General features: G+C 35.4%; 1 protein-coding gene across 7 annotated transcripts in view; it reads right to left on the reverse strand.

Annotated features, from left to right (window-relative positions):
• Positions 1 to 27,670, reverse strand: part of WDHD1 (WD repeat and HMG-box DNA binding protein 1) — an 81,785-nt gene that overhangs the window by 40,609 nt on the left and 13,506 nt on the right. For all 7 annotated transcript variants that reach the window (XR_003433647.1, XR_003433646.1, XR_003433651.1 and 4 more), the window contains exons 8-16: positions 24,743 to 24,835; positions 23,811 to 23,917; positions 23,451 to 23,592; positions 19,284 to 19,494; positions 16,470 to 16,657; positions 14,454 to 14,638; positions 11,403 to 11,644; positions 9,138 to 9,275; positions 7,361 to 7,517 (exon numbers count right to left, since the gene is read on the reverse strand). Coding sequence is in view for 1 of the 7 variants with exons in the window: in XM_027111295.1 (XP_026967096.1) it covers positions 7,361 to 7,517; positions 9,138 to 9,275; positions 11,403 to 11,644; positions 14,454 to 14,638; positions 16,470 to 16,657; positions 19,284 to 19,494; positions 23,451 to 23,592; positions 23,811 to 23,917; positions 24,743 to 24,835 (1,463 nt within the window). In the remaining 6 variants the exon portion in view is untranslated. The remainder of the gene's footprint in view (positions 1 to 7,360; positions 7,518 to 9,137; positions 9,276 to 11,402; positions 11,645 to 14,453; positions 14,639 to 16,469; positions 16,658 to 19,283; positions 19,495 to 23,450; positions 23,593 to 23,810; positions 23,918 to 24,742; positions 24,836 to 27,670) is intronic.

Genomic DNA, 27,670 nt, shown 5'->3' on the forward strand with positions numbered 1-27,670 from the left:
GTGGCTAAACCATTCGGAGGATAAAATGTGAAAAAATAAACCACAGTTTACTAAGGAGACAAAATTACTTCAATTCCTTTCCAAACAAATCAAAAAATTTGTTCTCTTATATTAAAGAGTTGAAAAATATCAAACTGGAGAAAACGGGGGCCAATGTCCAGAATAAGTTTCTAAGAGTTAGTGAGTTTTGCTTGTCGTCTGTGTTGCATGGGACTCTTTTCAGTGTTCGAGGGGATTTAACTCTTTTAGAGCACTGACTCAGGAGTAGATAATGATTTTACCAGCCAACTCTTCCAGGCTGCTGGCCCAATTTATCTTCATGTAGCATAGGACATGTAGTCAGTACTTTTAGCAAATGCTTGTTAAATGAACATAACTTGCAAAAAAAAGTCTGTTTTCAAGTGCATTAAATAACTCTTAAGAGTTTTTAAAAACCAAAGAGAATGCCTGATATGAAGTGCCTGCATAAAATATCGTTAAATAAATATGTTCTAATATCAAAAAATAAAGCAGAATAAGGTAAAAAACAAAACTAAACTAAAGAGAAAAGGAACACTGATGTTTGTAGAAAGCAAATTAGATTGTGGCACGAAAATTAGTAAACTCTCAGTTATGTATTAACCAATGGTGACAATAAAAAAAATCTTCAGAGGAAACCATAAAGACAATTTCTGCTAAACTGAAGTTCATTTCAAACAGAGGTAGGAAATCAGATATGCTACACATCAGTAATTAAAGGCAGGTGTTTTGTACTGATTCAAATGAATTTTTTAAAAATTATTTTTAAAAAAATTATTTTAAATTATTTTTAACAAAATGTATTTCCTCACCAAAAAGAAAGCATAAATACTGCTGAATCTGGGTTAGAAAATGTATTTTAAATGGAAAGATTATAGAAACAGATAATCATTAACCATGAAATACAAGGCCTTAAAGTAGTGACGGTAAGAAAACTACTGTTGTTATTAACAACTGACATTCAATGAACACTCACTAAGGGCCAGGCACTGTTCTAAGTACTCCTACAACACTTCATCTTCACAGTAGTTCTGTGAGATGGGTACTAGCTTCATCCTGGTTTTAGAAATGAGGAAACAGAGGCACAGAGAGTCTAAATGTCATGGCCAGGGCTACACAGTGAGCTACACAGTGAGCACAGGATACTGCAGCAGGCTCCAGCACTGGACCATTATGAAATGCTGCCTTTCCAGAGGAGCAAGTGGTTTGCTATCTTTACCATGAACACTGAGAGCAAACGAAAGTGTGAGATTTAAATAAATATAAGAATGAATTTCTTTTTTTTTTTTTCGGTACACGGGCCTCTCACTGTTGTGGCCTCTCCCGGTGCGGAGCACAGGCTCACGGGCCTAGCTGCTCCGCGGCATGTGGGATCTTCCCAGACCGGGGCATGAACCCGTGTCCCCTGCATCAGCAGGCGGACTCTCAACCACTGTGCCACCAGGGAAGCCCAAGAATAAATTTCTTGATAGCAAGGATAATTAAGTCTCATTAAACACAGCAGCAGGCTACTAAAGATGGTTGTACAGTTTTCTTCCCTGGGCTTTCACGGACCTCTCTAACAATAGAAAGGAAATTAACCATCCTCTACGTGTGACTAAATGTAAGGAAAGCTGGTATGAGAAGCGCAGTAGGCCATAATGAGAAATGTAACTTCCAATCTTTGAAAAACGTTCTTATTCAAGTTGATTCTTCCAGAATAAAGCCAGGAAAAAATGAAAAACAGTCTGATCAATTTATCACAGTATATACAAGTACATATATTTTTCAGCATTATCTTCTCAGTGTTTCAAACGTCAGCTGTATGAGATTCCCCTCAGTAATTCAATTATTCCCCTAGAATAAGCCAGTCCTTAAGGAATAAGTTTATTCTTTCAATCTATTTATCAACTCAACTTCCACTGTTCCTGTATTTCAAGAGAAAATATAGGAACTTTTTTGCTACTAACTAGCTGTGTGATCCCAAGTTACTTAATCTTTTTGGGCCTCAGTTTTCTCACCTGTAAAAATTGGGGAAAAGGACCAGGAGTAAAGGCAGAGCACAGGAACTAGACCAAAAGAAACTGGTGGTTCTCATTTTTTTTATCCCTGTAGGGCTGCTGAGCTATTGCAAAATGACCATGCATTCACAGGGGCACCATGAACTGTCTGCAGAATGAATAAAAGAGTTTCCACTTTATGTACTAGAATTTTCACATGCATGTACATGATGTAACTTATAATACAAATTTAGGTTCAAATATAATCTTTAGGTCTATAGAAACTTCCTGCTATTATGGATTTTCTCTATCAACTGATACTCACTGTACAAGCTGCTATCATCTGTAGTTCATGAAATGCTTTGACATATAAAAGGACTCTTATGCTTAAAAATGTCAGGAGCCACTGGCCTAGACAATTTCTAAAATCCTTCCAAGTCTAAAAACTGTAATTTAGAGTCCATTATTTTTTTTATCCCATGTTGAAAATTTTTTTAATTAATTAATTTATTTTTGGCTGCGTTGGGTCTTCGTTACTGCATGCGGGCTTTCTCTAGTTGTGGTGAGCAGGGGCTACTCTTTGTTGTGGTGCACGGCCTTCCCATTGCGGTGGTTTCTCCTGCTGCAGAGCACGGGCTCTAGGCGTGCAGGCTTCAGTAGTTGTGGCTCACGGGCTTCAGAGCGGAGGCTCAGTAGCTGTGGCACATGGGCTTAGTTGCTCCGTGGCATGTGGGATCTTCCCGGGCCATGGCTTGAACCCATGTCCCCTGCACTGGCAGGCGGATTCTTAACCACTGAACCACCAGGGAAGCCCTCCCATGCTGAATTTAAGTTAAATGTTACCAGCTGTAATTATCATGTCTTTTAATGAGAGTTAAAACTTCACAGATCTTAACTATAAAGCAAGTAAGAAAAAAAAGCCAGCTGTACAAATTAGGGGGTGTAAAAATTGAACTTGATAAAATAGTTTTAATATTAAATGAAAAACCAAAATTATTCATTGCAAATGAATAACTTCATGTACTTCCTTAAGATAATAATATTAACAAACAAAATGAATCATCTTACTTGAATAAACATTAGATGGAACAGTAAAAATCCTTCTAGGTTAAAAACTAAACCTCTGATTAAGATAAAATATGAATTCTTTCATTCAAGTTACTAAAAACTTGATTCCTGGAAACAGACATGTAAAAATATCCCTGAGAACAACCTACACTCTGAGAACTGTTAGAAACAGTTAACTAGGGACTTCCTCGGTGGTGCAGTGGTTAAGAATCTGCCTGCCAATACAGGGGACACGGGTTTGAGCCCTGGTCCTGGAAGATCCCACATGCTGCAGAGCAACTAAGCCCGTGCACCACAACTGCTGAGCCTGTGCTCTAGAGCCCGCGAGCCACAACTACTGAAGCCCGAGTGCCTAGAGCCTGTGTTCTGCAACAAGAGAAGCCACCACAATGAGAAGCCTGTGAAGTGCAATGAAGAGTAGCCCCCGCTTGCCTCAACTAGAGAAAAGCCCGTGTGCAGCAACAGAGACCCAACGCAGCCAAAACTTAATTAGAATTTTTTAAAAGTTTAATAAATTCCTTCTGATACTAAATATGTCAATAATGGACTATCTGGAGACTTTGAAAACACACGACATACAGAAATAATAACGAGCAATTCCTCTATGATTTTCTACTAAGCTCAATTTCATATTCTTTAAGAAGACTATGTCTTCTCAAACATCCACACTGCCAACCAATGCCTTCAAAAATACCCTCTATCTTGCTTCAAAATCTGCCACCAAAACAGAAGGCATCAGACAAGAATTCCTGTCACCTTTCATCCACTAAATCTATCTGCATTTGCACCTATCTTCTTCCCTCTCATTACACCTGATAAAATATCTTTTAAAAAATCATATAGGGCTTCCCTGGTGGCGCAATGGTTGAGAGTCCACCTGCCGATGCAGGGGACACAGGTTCGTGCCCTGGTCCGGCAAGATCCCACATGCCGCGGAGCGGCTGGGCCTGTGAGCCATGGCCGCTGAGCCTGCGCGTCCGGAGCCTGTGCTCTGCAACGGGAAAAGCCACAACAGTGAGAGGCCCGCGTACTGCAAAAAAAAAAAAAAAATCATGTATATATACCACATCTTCTTTATCCATTCAGCAGTTGATGGACACTTAGGTTGCTTCCGTAACTTGACAACTGTAAATAACGCTGCTACGAACACGGGGATGCATGAATCTTGTCCACTTAGTGTTTTTGGTTTTCTTCAGATATATACCCAGCAGTGGAATTTCTGCGTCATTTCTGGGTTTATTTTTAGCTTTTTAAGAAACTTCCATACTGTTCTCCACAGTGGCTGTACCAATTTACATTCCCAACAACAGTATATGTGGGTTCCCTTTTCTCCACACCCTTGCCAACATTTATTATATGTGTTCTTTTCCATGGATTATACTTCAAATAGCAAGTACTAGTTTTTCAGAAGGATAAATCCTAAAGACAGATTCACTGGATCAAAGGGCATATGCATTTCTAATTCTGATAGTTCTTGACAAATTGCCTTCCACAGGGATTGTGACCAACTTACACTCCCATCAGCAATACATAAACGTGGTTATTTCCCCACAGCCTCACTAGCTAAGAATGTTGTCAAATTTTCAGATTTTTCTAATTTAATAGGTAAAAAGAGAAATCTCTTTTTAGTTCTCATTTGTGTTTAATCTTACTGCAAGTGACATCAATCATCTTTTCATATATTTGAAAGCCATTTTAATTTCACTTTCTGATTATTGCTTTTTGAAATAGTCTCCACTTATAGTTTCTATGACATGACCCTCTTCAGGAGATTTTTCTCTTAATTGCTTAATCTTCCTTTTTCTCATTCAAAAGCTTCTACTCCAATAACTGACCTCTAAATGCTGGAATTTCTTTGGGGTTGGACTGATACCTTTTGTCTCTTTCTTCTCATTTATTACTATAACTTTATATACCTTCTATAATCTGATGATTCCCAAATGTATATAACCAGCCAAAATTTCTGAGTTTGAATCATATATTCCAATACCTTCCTTTTTTTTCTTTTTAAACTTAAGCATTTTCTCTTTCTTTTCTTTTTTTAAATTAATTAATTTATTTTTGGTCATTTTGGGTCTTCGTTGCTGCGAGCGGGCTTTTCTCTGGTTGCGGTGAGCGGGGGCTACTCTGTGTTGTGGTGCGCAGGCTTCTCATTGCGGAGGCTTCTCTTGTTGCGGAGCACGGGCTCTAGGTGCGTGGGCTTCAGTAGTTGTGGCATGCAGGCTCAATAGTTGTAGCTGGCGGGCTCTAGAGAGCAGGCTCAGTAGTTGTGGCGCACGGCCTTAGTTGCTCTGTGGCACGTGGGATCTTCCCAGACTAGGGCCCAAACCCACGTCTCCTGCATTGGCAGGCGGATTCTTGACCACTGCGCCACCAGGGAAGCCCCCAATACCTTCTTGATATCTTCCTTTGGATATTGTGCAGGCTTAACACACCCAAGAGAGTATTCATTTTTATCTTCCTTATTTCTATAAATGGTACAACTCTTTATCTAGTAGCTTTAACTAGAAATGTAGGTGTCATTGATTCTTCTCTCATTCCCAACCCCCAAACTACCAGCAAATCCTGTTTCTATCTTGAATCTGCTTCTCTTCATTTCCACTTCCCCACACTAGTTCCAGCCTACCCCGAATGATAGAGTAAGTCCTAATCCTTGTGACAACTAAAAACAATACCCCACATTTCTAAACATCCCCAGAAGAGTGGAAAAACCCCTGGTTGAAAAATTGGTCTCTCTGCTTCCAGTCCTACCCTTGCCAATCCATTTACCACATACATTTTTCTTTTTATAGTGTAAATCAGATTATATCATTCCCCTGGATAAAACACTTGAATGACTTCTTATTATACTTCAAAGAAAATCCAAACTTCTCTATCATGGCCTATAATGCAGCCTATGTCTAACTTACTGATACCAACTTGGATTTATATTCCCTGCTACCTCTTGCTTCTTTGTACTCCAGCCATGTTTACATCCTTTTAATTCCTCAAACACACCAAGTTCTTTCTGAACTCACAGCCTTTGTACATGCTGTTTTCTCTTCATGGATTGCTTTCCAATCCATTCTTCCATAACAGACCCCCTTGGCCACCAGGTCTCATTCTAAATACTACCTCCATTAAGAGTCTTCTATGACTAGGACTTCCCTGGTGGCGCAGTGGTTAAGAATCCACCTGCCAATTCAGGGAACACGGGTTCGAGCCCTGGTCCAGGAAGATCTCACATGCTGCGGAGCAACTAAGCCCGTGCACTATAACTACTAAGCCTGCGCTCTAGAGCCCGCAAGCCACAACTACTGAGCCATGTGCCACAGCTACTGAGCCCGCAAGCCTAGAGCCTGTGCACCACAACAAAGTGTAGCCCCCACTTACTACAACTAGAGAAAGCTCGTACGCAGCAACGAAGACGCAATGCAGCCAAAAATAAATAAATAAATACATAAATTTATTAAAAAAAAAAAGAGTCTTCTATGACCATACTATCTAGAAAATGCTCTTCTGTTATTCTTTATCATGGGTCTGCTCAGATTAATGGGTAGTATTTATTCTAATAGTAATTAATATTTCGTTGTTTCTGTTATCTGTCTCCCCAGTCAGACTATAAGCTCCATGAAAGCAGAGACTTCTTTGTTCACCAAGTATCTGTCCAATGTCACTGACAGTCTTTTAGACCAAGAAGATATCTGGTGTCAAAAAAGAGGTAAATACTCAACACAATACTGAATAGAGACTATATGTACTGAGAATTCTACACTTGCAGTCAACTACTAAATTTCTACTAGCCCACTCCCCTATAACAATAATTAAGCTAAAAATCTCAAAAAGCAACTAAATTATATATTCAATTCTAAATCAAAGTTTAAAATAAAAGGCTATAATAAAAGATGAAATGTGATGTTTACCCCAAACTCCCCTCCCTATCTGGCTGAAATAATGCTAGTCACACTAATAAAATTGTTTTCTTTTCTTTTTTTTAGGCCATGCAGCTCGGCTTGCAGGATCTTAGTTCTCCGACCAGGGATTAAAACCATGCCCCCTGCAGTGGAAGCGCAGAGTCCTAACCACTGGACCTCCAGGGAATTCCCTTAGTTTCTATTTTGCTCAATAGGTTCCAAGTCAAGCAACTGGTTGAAAACTTCAAAGTGAATGTAAACAAATTCCTAATTTAGTGAATATGGAAAGCAAGTAAATGAGCTAAGGTTAAAGATTTTAAAAATACCTTTAAAGATAAGCATAATAAAGAATTTCAAAGTACTTTTTAAAAAGAGTCAACTAAGCATTTTCTAATAGCCCACCTCAGTTGCTGGGGATTTTCATGGATACCAACCACCCAGTAGTGATCAGATTTCCCTTTGCAGTGTTCTCTTGTGTTACATATAGGAGTCCATGTATGACCAAGTCCTCTGTTAAGCATTCGAACAATGCCTTCTGAATCCACGTAAAATGGGGTACCTATATACCAACAGAAAAACAAATCACTTGGAAACATAGCTACATATTTGTTAAATAAATCCTTTTTCAAATACACACACCAGTCAATCAACTTTCAATTCAAAAGCAAAACAAAAAACAAACAAAAAAACCCAAACAAAAAAAATCCTCCCAAAACCCAAAAGGCAAATAATCCAAGATTATTTCCCATAAAATTTCACTAACCACATAGAGTAAGACCTAACTGAATCAAAGGAAAAAAAAATTGCATGTGATGTGACTAAAATTTATCCAAAAAAAAGAGGAAAAAAAAACCCTAATCAATTCAGAGAAAACTATGCCACCTGCTGGAATACAGCAGTTTTTCAAAGCCAATTTCAGTAAAGAAGTTAAAATTGAGTCTGAAGTTTCCTTGGTCAAGACAGACTTGGAAAAATGAGGAGAACCTAATGCAAGGTGATGATGTAGAGAAATCTGTCTTTAGTACTCTTCTTCCTCTCGGCCTTGTCACTGTTCTGTTCCCCAACAGTTCCCCACTGTTCTGCTCCTAGACTTACCTAGGAAACAAATAAGCATCCCTGTTTCCCACCTACTCTGCTCCCATTTCAGGAAGTACATGGCAAATTCCCTAATTATCCTTTTTTTATCTGCAACTTCATACCCCTCTCACTCTGCAAACAGCAGTTTCCTCAGGGTCTAGATCTGATTGGTAACTGGGAGAAAAAAATAAAGCTATATGAATGGAAGTTATTAATGGTCACATTATTAAAGCATAAGTGACTAATTAATATCCCAATAGAAAACACATCCAGAAATGGTTGGGTTTTTTAAAGACAAACTGGAATTTCCAATGATGTAATTAAAGGGCATGAATCTCCAATAATAGAAATATTTAAGCCAGAAGACAGGGTTAACAAGTGCCTTAAAATAAGGTACTCCTCAGTGTCCTTCAAATCATCTGTCATAACCCACTGTTAAGTGAGTCTACAACAGCACACTGTTCAACAGAAATATCATGTGGGCCACAAATGTAATTTTTAATTTCCTCCTGCCACATGACAAAAGGGGAAAAAAAAGTGAAGTTAATAATATATTTTATTAAATCCAATATATCTAAAATATTATCATTTTAACATGTAATCAATATAAAAGAATTATTGAAAATTTTTACATTTTTTTAATTTCATACTAAGCCTTCAAAACTTGGAGAGTATTTTATAGTTATAGCACATCTCAACTCAAATTAGCCACTTTTCAAGTGCTCTATATATAGCCACATGTGGTTAGTGGTTACTGTAGTGGAAATCAGTAGAAAATTCCTGATTTTCACGTAGAATCTGCTAAAAAAGCCAAAATTGGAACACTGATTTGTATCTCCTTTTTGCTAGCTAATAAACTTTCAGAAAAATTTATTTCCCTCTTTGTAAGTTTTCTAATCAGAATTCTGATGAAGAGATCTTGTACATAAAACAGTGGCTACCTCGCCTGGAAATTCCAGTTTCCAGCTCTGCCAATATATTAAAGTAAATAAATTTAAACATAAAATATAGACAATTTATCTTTAAGCAAATTAATTAGGAATAAATAATGAAGCAATTTTCTTCTTGAGAAATGACTTTAATATAAATGAATTTATCTTGCCTTCAGCTGAAAAGCCAAGCCATACAAGGTAGGATTTCCTTGTAAGAGGAAGAGGATCACCATGTAAAATTTGTTTTTTCTTTTTGCCCAGCTCCAGCAGTTGAACTCCAAGGCACTGATCCCCATCAAATCCTGTACCTAGTGAGAAAATGTAAATATAAATCAGGTATCAAAGGTTTTTTAGCTATGATGTAGTTTAAATTATTTTCTCTGAATTGAATTTTATTTTGTGATAAATTCCTAAATTAGCAGTACTTCTTATAGATAATCCACTTACCTGAGGCACCATTCAGGGATTAGAAGCAGAATAGTATGTTACATGGACTATGTATATAAAGTGTTTATAAGTGGTAACTCATTCACTCAAGAAGTATTTAAAGAGAGCTTAATTTGTACCAGGTACTGAGGCTACAATGGTAAACAAGACAAAGTCAGCGTTCTCATGAAACTCATATTCAGGTAGGAGAGGAAAAACTAATATAAAAAGAAGAAAATACTAAGTGTCATGATCAAAGATGAAAATACTAATGTGATACAGAGTGTCAGACTGAGTGGCTACTTTAGATTGGACAGACAAAAGTGGCCTTTTGAGAAAGTGAAATTTAAACCGAGATATGATCTGCAAGTTGGAGTCAGCCATCCAAATGATAGGGGGAGGGGCACTACAGTAGACAGGGAAAAGCTAATGAAAAGGGCCTAAGTTGGGAACAAGCTTGGTGAGTTTGAAGAACACAAAGAAGCCAGTAGGGCCAGAACCAGTAACAAGAAAAAAAGTGGTAAGAGATGAGGTTGAAGAGGCAGGCAAAGGTCAGATCATGTAGGACCTTGCCACCTGGGATAACAAGTTTGATTTTTATTCTAAAGCAATAGGAAGACATCAGAGGATTCTGAGCAGAAGAGGGAAGTGATTGGATTTGTTTTTAAGAAATCACCTAGATTGCTATGTGGAGAATGGATTGTGGCAGGCAAAAATTGAAGCTGAAAAGCTAGTTAGGAGGTTATTCCAACAGTCCAAGAGATGATGTCTGGGTTGCACTGGGGTTTTAGTGGAGATAAAAAGAGACAGATGTGCAATGCGTTGTGTGAACTGACATGATAATGACTTTGCTGACAAAGTCAGAAATGTGGGGATGTGAGGGAAAGAAAGGATAACTCTTAACATTTCTGGCTTGAGTAGCTAGATTGATAGTATGCCGTTTACTGAAATGGAAAAACTAAGAAGCAAGTTTGGAGGGAAAAAGAAAGCCCAGAGGCTTTATTGTGACCAAGTTAAGTATGAGATAAATATCAAAACTCTACATAGAGATTTCAAGTCGGCAATTGGATATGTAAGTCTGGAGACACAAGGAGGGGGTAGGGCTGGTGATATTAATTTAGAAGTCATGAACATATAGATGTATTAAAGCCATGGGTGTTAATGAGATATCCCAAAGTAGTTTCTCAAACTGCATTTTTTGACCTGTGAGTCATGAAATCAATCCAGAGTTACAACCAGAATTTAAAGAAAAATGAAATCAAAGAGTAAATATTGTCCATGAGACTTTCATTCTAGTTATATCTGCAGGTATGTATAGAACAGCAACATAGAATATATTTCTCACTAGGGCTAAGCAGTCGAAAGACTAATAGCTCCTGACCTAGTGAAAGGAAGAGAAGGGGGCTGTGATTCCGCCCTGGAGTACTCCAGCTAAGAGGGGGGCACAGGAATAGGAGCCAGCAAAGGAGCTGAAAGAGTTATCAGCTCCTAAGGAAAAAAAAATGGGCGAGTGACATCACAGAAGCCAAGAGAAGAAAGTATTTCTGGTGGAATTATTTAAATAAATAAGCATAAAAAGATCATCGCTAACCTTAATAAAACCAGCCTTAGCACAGCGATGGGGACTGAGGACAGAATATGAAGTGAGGAAAAGGAGGCAACAACTTTTTAAGTCACATTCAAAGTTGCTTTGGTCCTTCACACAAGGAGTTAGTTTATTTTTTGAGGCATTTAAACTCTGATAATTCTTATAAGATATAGACATGGAAGCAATTAACCAAACTCTACCTTAGAATTCTTTCTATAGTACAGTTTTTCTATAAATAAAATGTTTTCATTTTCATTGCTATTAGTGAATACAACAAAATTCTGTACAAAGATTATACTGATTCAAATACTAAAATAAATGCAAAAGGAGATACAATCCAAAACAGAGAGAAAAAAAGCTTAAGTAATTTCCATTTTACTTCAGGTCATGGTAAAACTATAAAATAGTAGAAAAAATCTACCTCTGTGATAAACAATGACAAGCTGTTCTCCATATCCTGCCACTGACACAACAGGCCCAGGGAGACTGAAGACCTCTTTCTGAACACCTCCAATGGTAAACAAGCGAAGGAGCAAGGCGCTAGTGGCAGCAGCAGCCCATCCCTGACCAAGACATATGGCTTCAATATTTTCATTCTGAGGCATGTCTACTATCCACTCTTTGCTTGAATCCCATGAACTAAAGTGCAGGCAATGCAGCTTGCTAAAAATTAAAACAAGACAGAAACAATCAAACTTTCACATTTGATATTTTATACATATATATAACTAATCATTACACCCAGTAACAATCAAATAGTTTATTTTTCTATTACACACAAATAATACAAAAATGGCTTTAAGAAAGTAATTATGAAATATCCTTAAAATGAACTATATTAAAACCATTAATAGTCATGTTACTGAAGAATATTTAAAGATACAGGAAAATGCTCACAATATAATGTTAAATGAAAAAAAGCAGGATAAAATCAGCAGAGTGTGATCCTAGGCTGCAAATACACACAAAAATCACAACCAAATTTTTAAAAAGGAAGGAAGCATCAAAATGTTAGGCAAGAGTCCTCTCTTTGCAAAAAAGAAAATTCAATATGGGAGAACAAAGACAAAAAGAAAAAAAAAATCATAATCCCACCAGCAAGATTACCAACCACTGCTAACAATCTGATTTGTGTTTCCAGTCTTTTTTCTTTGCATATTTACATACATGCAAGTTATTATGAAACTTAAGCTTCAAAACGTAGATACCATAGTATTTAGAATCAGAGGCAGTACTGACTTCCTAAACAGTAATTTAAAATTCAAATTTAAAATAAAGAGAGATGAGGGACTTCCTTGGTGGTCCAGTGGGTAAGACTCCGTGCTCCCAAAGCAGGGGGCTTGGGTTCCACCCCTGGTTAGGTAACTAGATCCGGCATGCATGCCACAACTAAGAAGTCCGCGTGCTGCAACTAAAAGATCCTGCATGCCGCAACGAAGACCCAGTGCAGCCAAAATAAATAAATAAATAAAAATAAAATAAAGGGGGATGGGAATTCCCTAGCGGTCCAGTGGTTAAGATTCCGCGTTTTCACTACTGAGGATGCGGGTCAATCCCTGGTCAGGGAACTAAGATCCCCCAAACCACGCAGCTCAGCCGGAAAAAAAAAGGGTAGGGGGGTGGACCTAGACATTATCATGTTAATTGAAGTAAATCAGAAAGAGAAAGACAAATATCATATGATATCACTTATGTGTGGAATCTAAAATACAACACAAATGAACATATCTAAGAAACAGAAACAGACTCACAGACATAGAGAACGGACTTGTGGTTGCCAAGCGGGAGGGTGGGTGGGGGAGGGAAGGATTGGGAGTTTGGGATTAACAGATGCAAACTAGAATATATAGGATGGATAAACAACAAGGTCCTACTGTATAGCAGAGGAACCTATATTCAATATCCAGTGATAAACCATAATGGAAAAGAATATGAAAAAGAATATATATAACTGAATCACTTAGCTGTACAGCAGTAATTAACATAATATTGTAAATCAACTACACTTCAATAAAATATTTAAAAAATAAAATAAAATAAATAAAAGGATAACATTGTATATGACTCTGAAATAATATATCTAGGAAAACAAAGAGAAGAACAAGGATCAATCAGGAAACCATAACAATCTTAACAATCTGAAATCAAAATTGCACATGGAGCCAAGGGGGAAGGGGGATGTGAGGGGATGGATTGGGAGTCTGGGGTTAGTAGATGCAAACTATTATACATAGAATTGGATAAACACTGAGGTCCAAATGTATAGCACAGGAAACTATATTCAATATCCTGTGATAAACCATAATGGAAAAGAATATAAAGAAGAATGTATACATATGTATAGCTAAATCACTTTGCTATACGGCAGAAACTAACATAACATTGTAAAACAACTATACTTCAATTTAAAAAAACTGCCATGGAAATAAATGTTCTAATTATGTAAGATATTCTGAGTTAGAGACACTGAGTCAACAGTGATTATTTTAGTAAACTGATTTAATTCAATAATAAAGTATTGAGTTGATTTTACAATGTGTAAATTAGGAAACCAATTAAAATATTAAAATGACCCAATTTGGTGTTTCTCAGGCTTTAATGCATACTCTATCACCTGAGGATCTTGTTAAAATGCAGATTCTGACTCAGAAGGTCTGGGTTTGGGTCTGTGATTCTGTGTTTTCAACATGCTCCCACGTGACCCACGCCCCTAGTTTGTGGACCATAATTTGAGCAGCGAGGAACTAATATATCCAGTCAGAAGGATTTTCATTTCAAATCACCTGGGAGTTAGTAAAATCTATGATCAAGTGTATAAGCACTATGATCAGCTGAAAAAATTAACAGGGCAAACTGGCTGAAATAACAAAGCTGAATAAAATATTTTTTCTTTTTTAAAAAAAATACAGATTCTGCATCCACTGCTTTTCCATCATAATTTTCTTGTCTCTATATCTACCTACCTACCTAGCAACCAACCAATATATCTAAGTTAAAGGTTTTCAAGTTAAAAAGTCAAAATGACAAATAGTACTAACATTTTTAGTGTGTTTTTCCTTTTTTTTTTTTTAAAGAGAAGTTTCAAATCTAATCTATAGTGACAAAACCCACATCAGTAGTTGTCCAAGGCTGGGATTAGATTAACTGTTAATTGTTAACAGTAGTTATATCTGAGAGTAGAATTCTGGGGGGAATTTTCATTTTCTAAAAATTCTATACTACTTAAACTTGCTTGTTTACAATTAATCCGTTTATTACTCTTATGTAAGAAGGGGACAAATAAGCAAAAACAGACATATGTTCTGAGGTATTACGGGTGTGCTGCTATTTGTACTAAACTCTTCCTTCTGAAATTCCATACTATAAAAGACATAATTTTGTTTTTTGTCTTACAAACTTTTTGTACTGAATTTCAACATTTTAGTACAACAGTTCAACAGTAACAAATTCTTCCTAATAATCTTGAATTTACCTTGCTAGTTCATCAGTGCTTTCACATGCCAACAAAACAGCTTCATGGGAAAGATCCGCTACTGTATAATTTAAAGTGTTTGCTAAGTGTGTTGCATGGTGTATGGAGGTATCATGGAACTCCACATCTATGGCATTGTCTTGCTCATCATTATAGCAGCGAATAATTCCAATAGAGTTCCACACCTACAAACATGTAAGGTTAAATACAAGTCTGAGAAAGAGTAAAGTTCTTAGAATCAACAGACTAAAATAGTACAAATTAACAAATAATGTAGTCTGTATCAGGGATTAAGTTATGGGAGCAACCACGGCTTACTTACCTCTAAATAGTTTCAGGTAACAGTAGTAACATCGGAGCAACAATTACTAATTATTCTCTTCCTCATGAGAAGAAGGTACATATATACTTATTTATTAGCAAATGGAATATTTTACCTAATATTTAAAAAAATTATATTACTGTCATAAAAAAATACTTTACAATTCACCTTTGGACAACTGAACCATTAAATTCATCAAACAAAACATTTCAAAAATGTATTTACTTACAAATATGACTGCATATTTCTTTTGGTCCAACTAACTGGTTTATAGTTATGGCATAAATATATACATTTTAAGGCAGCATAGGACTTCCCTCGTGGCTCAGTGGTTAAGAATCCGCCTGCCAATGCAGGGGACACGGGTTCGATCCCTGGTCTGGGAAGATCCCACGTGCCATGGAGCAACTAAGCCCGTGTGCCACAACTACTGAGCCTGCATTCTAGAGCCCGCAAGCCACAACTACTGAGCCCACATGCCACAACTACTGAAGCCCATGAGCCCTAAAGCCTGTGCACTGCAACTACTGAGCCCACGCGTGGCAACTACTGAAGCCCACATGCTCTAGGGCTCATGTGCTGCAACTACTGAGACCGCATGCCTAGAGCCTGTGCTCTGCAACAAGAGAAGCCACTGCAGTGAGAAGCCCGTGCATTGCAACAAAAGAAAGCCTGCTCGCAGCAGCGAAGATCTGTGTTGACAGCCAAAACTAAATAAAAATAATTGAACACACACACACACACCAGGAATTAAAAAAAAAAGGCAGCATAAATTGATACCATTTGGAAAACTTGTCTTCCACTCATGTACACTACAGGCTCACACTACGCAGGGTAGGCCCTAGTGTTTCCTTTCCCTTACCACAAATACAACTATAAAGTATTTGACAATATTAGAAAAATTAAGATCTATTACTTGAAGATGATTACTGATGGCAATAAAAAGGTGGTTGTTTTTTTTTTAATAAAACATCACCTTTAATATTTATCTACAAATTTATGCCAGGACCATACAATTTAAGAAGGACAACTGTCAAAGTCCTCAGTGGAAAACCTCAAATAATCAACAAATAAAAATATTAAACTTTTTTAGCTCTCAAACTTAAGACAAAAAGTTAATATAGTCATTCATCCATAAATATATATTGAATGCCTATTGTGCCATACCTTGTTCTAAGTGCTATCAGTAAACAAAATAGAAAAATCTCTGTGCTTCTGGAGAATATATTCCATTGGCATGGGGAAAAGGGGCAGATAGCTTTTTTTTCATAGCACTTATCACCTTCTAATAGTATACCATACCAGTAGTTGCTTTCTAAAAAACACCTTCTAACTAGTGTGCTGGAATCAGTACAATCTCCTATATAAAAACTAATATGAGAAGTAAAGTTTGGAAGTATAGCCAAGAGGTACTACAAGATATACAGTCACATTTATTATGTCCATTATATGTCATTTTGCAAAGCAGAATTTTATTTAACACAACATTCAATAATAAGGTTGAAATAAGATTAAAGCTGTGAGTTAACCATAAAATAAATCAAGCACAAAATTATAATCAATCAAAGTGTTCCAGGCCAGTTAACCAAGGTTTTTAACAAATATTTTTACCACACAAAATTAACTACAGTGAGATAAAATGCTTAAAAGTGAGATAAAACTATTTTAAAGTTACATGTAGATGAAAGGCTTACCATGAATCTGTGAGTGAGATGCAAGGGTGTAGAACCTGACTGGAATGGCTTTTGCCGGGGCGTTGGCATAGGACCATCATAAAATGGCCTTTGGGATGTTACAACTGGTAGATTGTGAATGCTGCCTGCCTGATCATCCTCCTCCTCTTCTTTGAGAAAACCAGAACCAGTTTTTATCATTGTAACATCTAGAAAACAAAGGATTATAATTAGAGAATCATAAATACCTATTACCTTGAAAAAGAAAAGCATTACGAAATCTAATAACCTTGTCCATTCATATTTAGTAATACTAACATTTTAATACTATTTGCCTCTTTCACTGTGTTAACATCTGCAGTGATCATTCAAAAGCAATGGAGGGTAAAACTGCTGGTACCTTAGCATGAATCAAAGCAGTGGCACCAATCTGTATTAGTAGTCAGTATATTGTTAATCAATTGCAGTAAAAATAGTAAAAATATTAATTTTATTAAATCTTGATCTTTGCATAGATTTTTAAAAAATGTTCTCTGTGTTAAAATGGTAAGTGTGCATAAAGAATTGTGATGGGGGATTTCCCTGGTGGTCGAGTGGTTAAGACTCTGTGCTTCCAATGCAGGGGTTGTAGGTTTGATCCCTGGTCAGGGAACTAGATCCCACATGCTGTGCAGCACGGTCAAAAAATTTTTTAAAAAAACATGCTGTGTAGTGTGGCCAAAACATTAAAAAAAAAAAAAAAAGAACTGTGATGGTTGTCTCAAAAAAAAAAGCAATTCTGCAATTGAGTTGTAAGCTGAACTAGCTAATTTTTTCATGTAACACCATTTTTATTGGAAATACCAGATAAACTATGGTTTATCAAGTATGTGGCAAACATTTGCTTAAAAATGAAGTGAGCTGGTCATTTAAGAAAAATAACTGACAGAATTTGTGGTCAATGATAAAACTGGAGCTTTCAAGTGAAAATCAGAATAGTGAAAAACGTGTATCTGCCACCATGAGCTTGACTGCTTTGTAATATTTAAAAACTTCTGATGAGATTGGCGATGATACTAACAAATATTATTCTGGATAACGTGTCAATATTAGGAAGGTCTGCAAAGCTCAGGAAACAGTATTTTCCAAATTAACAATGCATATGTGAAAAAATCAAACATGGTAAAAGATCCATTCAAGTTAGACCAATGGATTTTAATGTAATAATAGAGTTGAAAAGTTCACCGAAAAGTTTTCAGATTCCACATTGCAAGTAATCTTTAAGAAATTATCATTTGTTGCGTTTTGGTGCAACATCGAAGAAGAATATCCGCAATTCTTTCAATAGGCTATTAAAATACTTCTCTTTTTTCAAACTACATATTGTGTGAGGCTAAATTTTTTTCACATACTTCAAACAAAAACAAATATATGGCAGTAGACTGAATCCTGAAGCACATGAAAGAATCCAGCTGTCTTCTATGCTAAGATCTGCAAAATGGTAAAATAATATCATTTTTCTAGAGTTGTTTTATTTTCATAAAAAATGTTATTTTCATATGAGTTTATTAATGTTACTTTAAAATGAATATTTTTAAAATTTCTCAGTTTTAATTTCTAACATAGTAAATAACAATAAATATAACTCCACAAACAATTTTCTTTGGGGTCCTCAAAAAATTTTAGGAATGTAATGAGCTCCTGAAACCAAACATTTGAAGAGTGCTATCCTATAAACCCTATATGCTTTAAATGCAGCACAACTTACCACTGTACACTGGCATTTCACTTGGTAATGTTCAAATGTGTTAATTTTAGCATATAAGTTGTAACAGTCACTTTATTTAAAGGTTTTCCATTACAATCCCAGTATCTTTAACAGATACCAAACTATTCAGGTTACCTATTTCTTTTTGTTTAAAAATTTTTAATATTTATTTATTTATTTAATTGGCTGCACCGGGTCTTAGTTGCCACGTGTGGGAGCTTTAGTTGCAGCACGCAGGATCTTTTAGTTGCGGCCAGGTTACCTATTTCTTGAGTTAGCTTGGTAGTTTGTGTCTTTCAAAGAATTTATCTATTTTATCTAAGTTGTTGAATTTATGGACACAAAGTTGTTCATAATATTCACCTATTAAACTTTTGTTATTAATAGCAGTGCTATCTTACAGAAATATAATGTGAGTTACATATGTAACTTAAAATTTTCTAGTAGCCATAAATAGTAAAAAGAAACAGGTGTAATTAATTGTAATAATATACTGCATTTAAAATATAATTTCAACATGTACTCAATGTAAAAAACGACCAAGATATTTTACATTCTCTTTTTTGTACTGTCTTCAAAATCTGGTTGCATTTTATACTTAAAACACACCTCAATTTGAACTAGCCACATTTTAAGTGCTCAAAAGCCATAAGTGGCTAGTGGCTATCATATTGGATAGTGAAGGTCTATGGGATACATGGTGATGATACCCCTTTCATTTCTTATATTAGTCATTTGTGTCTTTCTTTCTTGATCAATCAGGATAGAGATTTATCAGTTTTATTGATCTTTTCAAAGAATAAGCTTTCGGCTTGACTGACTTTTCTATAGCTTTTGGTTGTCAATTTCATTGAATTCTGTTCTTTATCATTTCCTTCCTTTTGCTCGCTTGGCGTTTAATTTCCTCTTCTTCTAGTTTGCTAAAGCAGAAGCTTAGATCATTGTTTTGAAACCTTTTTCAACATACGTATTTAATGCTATAGCTACATTCTACCAATCCAGTACTGACTTTAAATAATAGTTTTAATAAAAAATTGAAAATATTGATCAGTAAGATGGATCATCACATTCACAAAGTCAATTCATACCAACTGAGTTTTCATCATCTTCTAGGATATGACTTCGCTGTCTAGGACGACCTGAAGCCAGCATGAGGTCATCATCATCTTCCTCATCATTTATAATCCGTTTTGAAAAAGAGCGGGTTTCGACTGCATTGTCATTTAGAAAATCACCAGCACTACTTGTATCTTCTCCATCAAAAAGATCATTATAATCCTTTTCTACTCTGCTAGATACCTTGAACAAATTAATACAAATTAGAAAGTATTAGTGAACTACTTAGATAAACACAATTACTCAAAAGGCAATCTTTTAATATGCGCCTATAAACTCTACCAAGTAAGCAAGTGCCTTGGTAAAAATAATTAACAAATATGTTTATGAGGATTGTATTATATTTATATAAGACCTAGTCCTTACTTTAAATGCCTATAGTCTACGGATAAGGTGGAAGTATAAGACAGACATGTAAAGAAATACATGTGTATACCCAAATATAAAGCAAAATTTTATTCCTCACAATCATTCTCCAGAAAAGAAGTCACCTATGAGTACTTACAAAGTCTCTCATTATAAGATATTCTCTCATTTACTTTTATTTTGAACAAGATACTGCTTAGGTAAGATGTTTACTTTAAATGATCTCAGTTAAAGCTTGTCTTTGGGGTATTTTTTGATGCTTATAGAAGTAAACAAATAGAACCAAAAGAAAAACAAAAGTGGCAAATAAATCCAACATTAATCATTGATTCCTAGGAACATGAACATATCATTCCAAGTACTGAATGTCACTGTAAACAATTTTTGAGATCACTTTAAAAAGTGAATAGTAAGCAGATACATTGTAAGGATCACAATTATTCCTACAGAATGAATAAAAACTGTACAATGTTAAGTCAATGAAACTTATAGTTGGGTATAAAAGTCTAATGAGAACACCATTAATGGATTCAAAAGGGACTATATCACAAATCTTTCAGATGGAAGTGCATATAACTGTGTTCTGGAAAGTTGACATTTAAAGAAATGAGAGAACAGAAAAAATACTTCTAAATTCATATGTTTAAACAAATGATTTGAATAATTAAATTAATAACTATTGATAAATGCTATAAGAAGATATTTAACTATTTTATCCATAGTCCTAAAAGCTTATGTACTCAAGTTGGTCAAAAACTTTTTTCGGGAGGGGGCTTCCCTGGTGGCGCAGTGGTTGAGAGTCTGCCTGCCGATGCAGGGGACCCGGATTTGTGCCCCGGTCTGGGAAGATCCCACATGCCGTGGAGCGGCTGGGCCCGTGAGCCATGGCCGCTGAGCCTGCGCGAACTTTTCTCGGACTTTCTTATCAAAAATGAGGGTTTTAACTTACGGTGAGAGGTGTTGTAACAGAAACATGTACTATGAGGAGTAAAAGCAAAAAGGAGAGAGTGGGCAATTCTGGATAGAAGGGTTAAGGTTTTATGAGAGGTGACCTTTAAACTAAAATATTTTTAATTTTTTTTTTTTTTTTTTTGCAGTACGCAGGCCTCTCACTGCTGTGGCCTCTCCCATTGCGGAGCACAGGCTCCGAACGCGCAGTTGATTTACAGTGTTGTATTAATTTCTGTTGATTCAGTTATATGTATATGTATTCTTTTTCATATCCTTTCCCATTATGGTTTATCACAGGTTACTGAATATAGTTCCCTGTGCTATACAACAGGACATTGTTGTTGAACTAAAAATTGTTTCTCAATTTAATTTTCTTTTTTATCAACGTTAGACATGCATATAAATTAGTCAGTGTTATAAGATTTAATATAAAAATGAAAACAATCCTCTGCACAGCCTCCGACTTACTTCTCTGCTCTCAATTGTTTCTTTTGATACTTTCCTCCACACTTGTAAATCATATTCCAGTGAAATTTTTTGATTTTTCAGTTTTAATTACCTATTTAATAGAAGTTACTAACTTCTTTAAGAAAGATGAGGATTTGGTGCCATTTTTCAACCACCACTACTTCCCTTGTATGCATATACACCATTCTACTCCTGTCCACCCAATATAGATATATTCTCATTTTGCTTGGATCAATTTACAGTATTTAGATTTATTATGACCATGTAAATGCTATTCATAGCTGAACCCTAAAGCAAAGGAAATAAAAGCAAAAATAAATAAATGAAACTTAATTAAACCAAAAAGCTTTTGCATAGCAAAGAAAACCTTTGACAAAACAAAAGGACAACTTACTGAATAGGAGAAAATATTTGCAAATGATATGACCGATAAGGGGTTAATATCCGAAATACATAAACAGCTCATACAACTCAACAGCAAAAAAACAAACAACTCAATTAAGAAATGGGGAGAGGGCTTCCCTGGTGGCACAGTAGTTGAGAGTCCGCCTGCTGATGCAGGGGACATGGGTTCGTGCCCCGGTCCGGGAAGATCCTACATGCCGCGGAGAAGCTGGGCCCGTGCGCCATGGCACGGAGCCTGCGCATCCGGAGCCTGTGCTCCACAACGGGAGAGGCCACAACAGTGAGAGGCCTGCGTACCGCAAAAAAAAAAAAAAGGGCAGAAAAGCTGAATAGACATTTTTGCAAAGAGGAAATGCAGATGGCCAACAGGCACACAAAAAGATGCTCAACATTGCTAATCATCAGGGAAATGCAAATCAAAACCACAATGAGATATCACCTCACACCTGTCAGAATGGCTATTATCAAAAGGAACACAAATAACAAATATTGGCAAGGATGTAGAGAAAAGGGAACCCTCCTACACTGTTGGTGGGAATGTAAATTGGTGTAGCCACTGTGGAAAACAGTATGGAGGGTTCTCAAAAAACTAAAAATGGAACTACCATATGACCCATCAATTCCACTCCTGGGTGTACATCCGAAAAAAACCAAATACACTAGCTGGAAAAGATACATGCACCCCAATGTTCATAGCAGCATTATTTACAGTTGTCAAGTTATAGAACCAACCTAAGTGTCCATCAACAGCTGAATGGATAAAGAAGATGTGATATAGACAGACAGATAGATAGATACTGGAATACTACTCAGCCATAAAAAAGAATGAAATTTTGCCATTTGCAACAACATGGATGGACTTGGAGCTTAAGGTATTATGCTAAGAGAAGTAAGTCAAACAGAGAAAGACAAATACTATATGATATCACTTACATGTGGAATATAAAAAATATAACAAACTAGTGAGTATAACGAAAAGAAACAGACTCACAGATACAGAGAACAAACTAGTGGGGAGAGGGGTGGGGAGAGGGGCAATATATGGGTAGGGGATTAAAAGGCACAAGCTATACTGTATAAAATGAGCTACAAAGATACGTACAACAGAGAATACAGCCAATATTTTATAATAACTATAAATGGAGTACATCCTTTAAAAATTATGAATCACTATACTTCAATAAAAATAAAATAAAATAAAGAATTTCTCTGTTTTGGTTTTTTCTTACACAGATTCCCCAAAGATCTTCCAATCTCCTGCCTGAAAAACATAAGACTGGCTGACAACACTCTGGGAGCCAAGTATGAAAAGTGAGCTGGGAATTTCAACGTTCAAGTATATACATTTTCATTTAAACCTTTTCAGTACAGTATTCCTCCTTCACCCAACACCACTCAATTGTACCCAGTGTCCCTGGATCTGAATCTTTGGGGACTCAGGCAAGCTAAGTGGCACCTCAGGGGAAATAATGAACAAAAACAAGGAAACAGAAAAGAAGGCAGCCTGTTTAAAGCAGTTCAGTCAGGCTGTGCAGCTAAGCATAAGAAGTATATAGTTAGCTCTAAGAGTTAAGGGAATTCATGACAGAAAAACTTAGGCTAAACTAAGTTACAGTTATTAACTAATTTTCATCTATAAAACATTTATTTAACTAAAAACACCTAGAACACCAGGATACTAAAAAATTACAGTTTTTCACAAAGGTATTCCTTGGAAAGCCATGAAATATTAATGGATATTATATGGAGGGAAAGAAGTTCCTTAGTAAAACGTATTTGGGAAACATTAGGTTAAACAAGTTTAAACGTTCTTTGTGATAGAGCATTACTGAACATCTAATAACATAAATTATAATTTTCAAAGAAACTAATGTAGTTTGTGGTGTTTCCCAAATTCATATGACCACAGAAAGACTTTGAAGAAACTGTTCTACCCTATTACTTATTACCTTACTGCTTGACATCTTTCCACTGGGGTCACAAACATTCTCCAGGACTCCCAGATTTCCTTCTGCATCAGTATAAGCTATTTGACCACAAGTAGGATGCCATGACAGGCCACAAATTGCATAACCTTTCTCATGTTTCACCCTAAAAATTAAAAAGTGAATTCTTAAAACACTGTCAAGAAAAATATAAGCTATACATTTCTTTAGGTAAATTTTAGTTAGAAAAAGTTTTGATAAACATAGCTATATGTCTGCATTTTAACAATCTAATGATTGCAGATGTGAAATGTTTAATAATAAAAAAACCAAACATCTAATAGAAATAAGCAAAAAAGAGACAAAAGATTTACTGAATCATACCTTTCCATGCAATCTTTGGTTTCCACATTCCAAACTATAATTAAACCATTAATACTCCCTGCAGCTAAATATTGTCCACAAGGAGACCAGGTTACTATATTTAGGGTCTAGTAAAGAAAAACAATAAATAAATAATAATTTCATATAATTTAAAACTAAAAACTCATTATATTACCAAATTCAAATTTTTATAACCCTTATTGTATGCAATTTCTAATTAAATCTGATACATAAACAGCAAGACAAAGTTTGCTTACTTTTTAACTTTCTTTTTCAATAATATTCAACAAAGTAATAGCAGCTTTTACTTTATCACAAGAAAATTACACTAGCACAATTTTAAAAGCAAAAGCTAAAAAATGTTTTTATCCTAGAAAGAAAGACAACACAAGTTATCCTCTTAGCAGTCACCATCAAGATGAAGAGAACTAGGAAGTGAAGTGAATCGTACTAAGCCATTGCTGACCTACTGGGCCTCTGTTTCCTAACTGCAAAATGGGTATATATGAGAGAAGGGGGCGGGGGGAGGGAGAGAGAGAGAGAAAGAAACACAGACTAACAACCTTTCCTGCTCTAAAACTCCAGTGTCCATAGTCACAAGTCTCAGTGAAACTCACTTAACAATAAATATTACTAATAATGTGAGAATTACCTATTCTAATACTATGCTAGGGTTAAATTTGAATTCTTATAAATGAAAAGATTTTTCTTACCAAATTTCACAAAGGAGAAAGGTCAGATAGGACCTAGCAAAGACTTATCTACTAGTTATTCACTAAGTGAAGAAAGGCTGAGGGGTAAAAGGTGGACACATGCACAGCAGTCCGGAGTTGTTCTCCATTTCCAACAATATTGAGCTGTAATTGTATTAAAGAAAAGTATGCATTAACTATTCCCATTAGCCTACTGAAAGTATCACTTACAAAACCTACCTGAGAGATGAAATTATCTGAAAGATCAAATTGATTACTCCAAGTTTCTCTTCTATATAGCTTAACAGATTTTTCCACAGGAACTGCTAGTAACTATTAGGAAAGATAAATGATTTAAACAAAAGTTTACACTAAATTAAGTTTAAAGAGAAAAAAAAGCAGAAAATTCATCTAAATAAGACTAAAAAACACAAAAGCAAATTTGTATTTGAATTGGCAACTAACAAAACTCAGAAAGCTACTTAAAATTTTGATAAAGAATGGGTGATGGGGCTTCCCTGGTGGCGCAGTGGTTGAGAGTCCGCCTGCCGATGCAGGGGACACGGATTCGTGCCCCGGTCTGGGAAGATCCCACATGCCACGGAGTGGCTGGGCCCGTGAGCTTTGGCCGCTGAGCCTGTGCTCCACGATGGGAAAGGCTGCAACAGTGAGAGGCCCGCGTACCACAAAAAAAAAAAAAAAAAAAAAAAAAGAATGGAAGATGATCATTATTGCTTGCACTGAAAGACAGAGAACTTATAGTCACTAATATTTTTAACACTATTTCTTAAGGAATATAAGCCCTTTGGATCTAAAAATTCATCTTATTTGCTGGCAGGAGAGAAACAGAGCCAAAATACTTTGAATATCTTTGGAAAAGGAAACTTATCTTCTTACATATACTTCCAAAAAACAGATTAGTAGAAAAAATAAAACTGACATATTCTTTCCATGCTTATCAAAAAACGAAGAAAAATGTATTATTTATGAATAGTAAAACTATGTTTAAATTTTTTTAAATTAATTAGATTGTTTCATAAGCAAAGAAGAAATACATACTGGATTTCCCAACTATCACTTTAGTGCAGAATGTACCCTTAAAAGTTTACATGACACAAAAGGTCATACATTGAAAAGAAAGTCTCCCTCCAATCCCTAAATCCTATTTTTACTTCCCAAAGGCAAAAAACATAAGCATAGACCATATAAGAATGCATATGTACTTATACACAAGTAGACACACAATTAAACAGTAGCATTCTATCTACTATCTATACCTACTGCTCTACAGCTTGATGTTTTTAATATATCTAAAGACTGATTATTCCATGTGAAGACACACAGATATACCTCATTCTAACAGTTGCAGAGTATTCCATTTTCAGGAATAAATTCCACAGTTTATTTAACCAGTTCTCTATTAATGAACATTCAGGATGTTTACAATCTTTTGCTACTATAAACAATGATACAACATTTTCATTATACATACTCTGTAGTGCATATGAATAAATATGTTTATAGAATATATGCCTAGAACTAGTACTACTGGTCATTCATTCTAATAAAAACTGCCACATCCTCTTCTACACAGTATATATCAAACTTCTGATCTTTGACCATCTGACAAATGAAAAACAGAAAATCATATTTCAATTTGTATTTCTTTTAGTATGAAAGGTTGCATGTATTTTCATATGTTAAAAGCCATCTGTGTATCTTTTTCTGTACACTGTCTGCTCATGTCCTTGTTCATCTTTTTACTGGGATCTTATTGATTTATAAGAACTCTTTGAATATTAAGGAAATTAGCTCTGTCATATTGTTTCAAACTTTTTCTCAGTTTATCATTTGTCCTTTGACACTGAAATATTTATCTTTTTACTTTTCATATTGTTGAGTTTATAAATTTTTTCTGGAAATTTTCACATATGCAGAGAAGTTAAAAAGATGATACAGCAAATACCTATACAATGAGATTCACCATGTGATAGGAAGTCTCCAAGATGATTCTCAGTAATTCTCACCTCCTGGTATTCATGCCCTTTGCCAGTACATTTATTAAATCTCCTTTTCTCCACCTTTATAATACACTAAATTCCCATATATACTGGATCTCTCTGTTTAATAGATATCTGTCTATTCATGAATTAGTATCACACTTTTAATTCCCATAGCATTATAATGTTATATCTGATTGAATTAGACTTTACCACTTTTGTTTTTCAAGACTTTTGCTTTTCCATATGGCTTTAGAATCAGTTCTATTTGGTCCCCCCAAACATCTTACTGATATTTTATATTGAATGCTTCAAAACTATAGATAATTCAGGGAAGAACTGACATCTTTATAACAAAAATTCATTTCTAAGAATAAGATATATTTTTCTATGTGTTTTTCTAAATGTTGCCATTTGCAACAACTTGAATGAACCTAGAGGGTATTATGGTTAGTGAGATAAGTCAGAGAGAGAAAGACAAATACTGTATGCTATCACTTACATGCAGAATCTAAAAAATAAAATAAAAATAAGTAAATAAAATGAATAAATATAACAAAACAGAAACAGACTCAGAAATATAAAGAACAAACTAGTGGTTACCAGTGGGAAGAGGGGAGGGGGTAGGGCAAAACAGGGGTGGGGGATTAAGAGATACAAACTATTATGTATAAAATATATAAGCTTTTTAGCTTATCCTTTTGGATATATTATATAGCACAGGGAATATAGCCAATATTTTAGAATAACTTTAAATGGAATATTATCTATAAAAATTTTGAATCACTATGCTGTACATCTGAAACTAATATAACATTGTAAATCAACTATACCTCAATAAATAAATAAATAAATAACGAAAAAGAATGGGATACATATTTTCTATTTAAGTCTTCTTTTACTCTTCTTTGTAGCATGTTTAAATTTTCTTTACATAGCTCTTTCACATTTTTTGGTAAGTTTATACCTAGTTATTTTATCTTTTTTTAAAATTTTAAAATCTTTTTTGATTTCACAGTTAGTGCATTATTTTCTCTCACCATGTTTTCTAAATGGCTACTGTTTGTATATAGGACTATAGGTTTCGTATATTAATTTTGCTTCCAACTACCTTACTGAATTTTCTTATTAGTAATATTTTTCCCCCAGTTGATTTTCTTGGGATTTC

This window comes from Aethalodelphis obliquidens, unplaced genomic scaffold, assembly GCF_003676395.1.
Source record: "Aethalodelphis obliquidens isolate GAN/ISIS:26980383/991018 unplaced genomic scaffold, ASM367639v1 scaffold10, whole genome shotgun sequence".
Classification (NCBI taxonomy): Eukaryota; Metazoa; Chordata; class Mammalia; order Artiodactyla; family Delphinidae; genus Aethalodelphis; species Aethalodelphis obliquidens.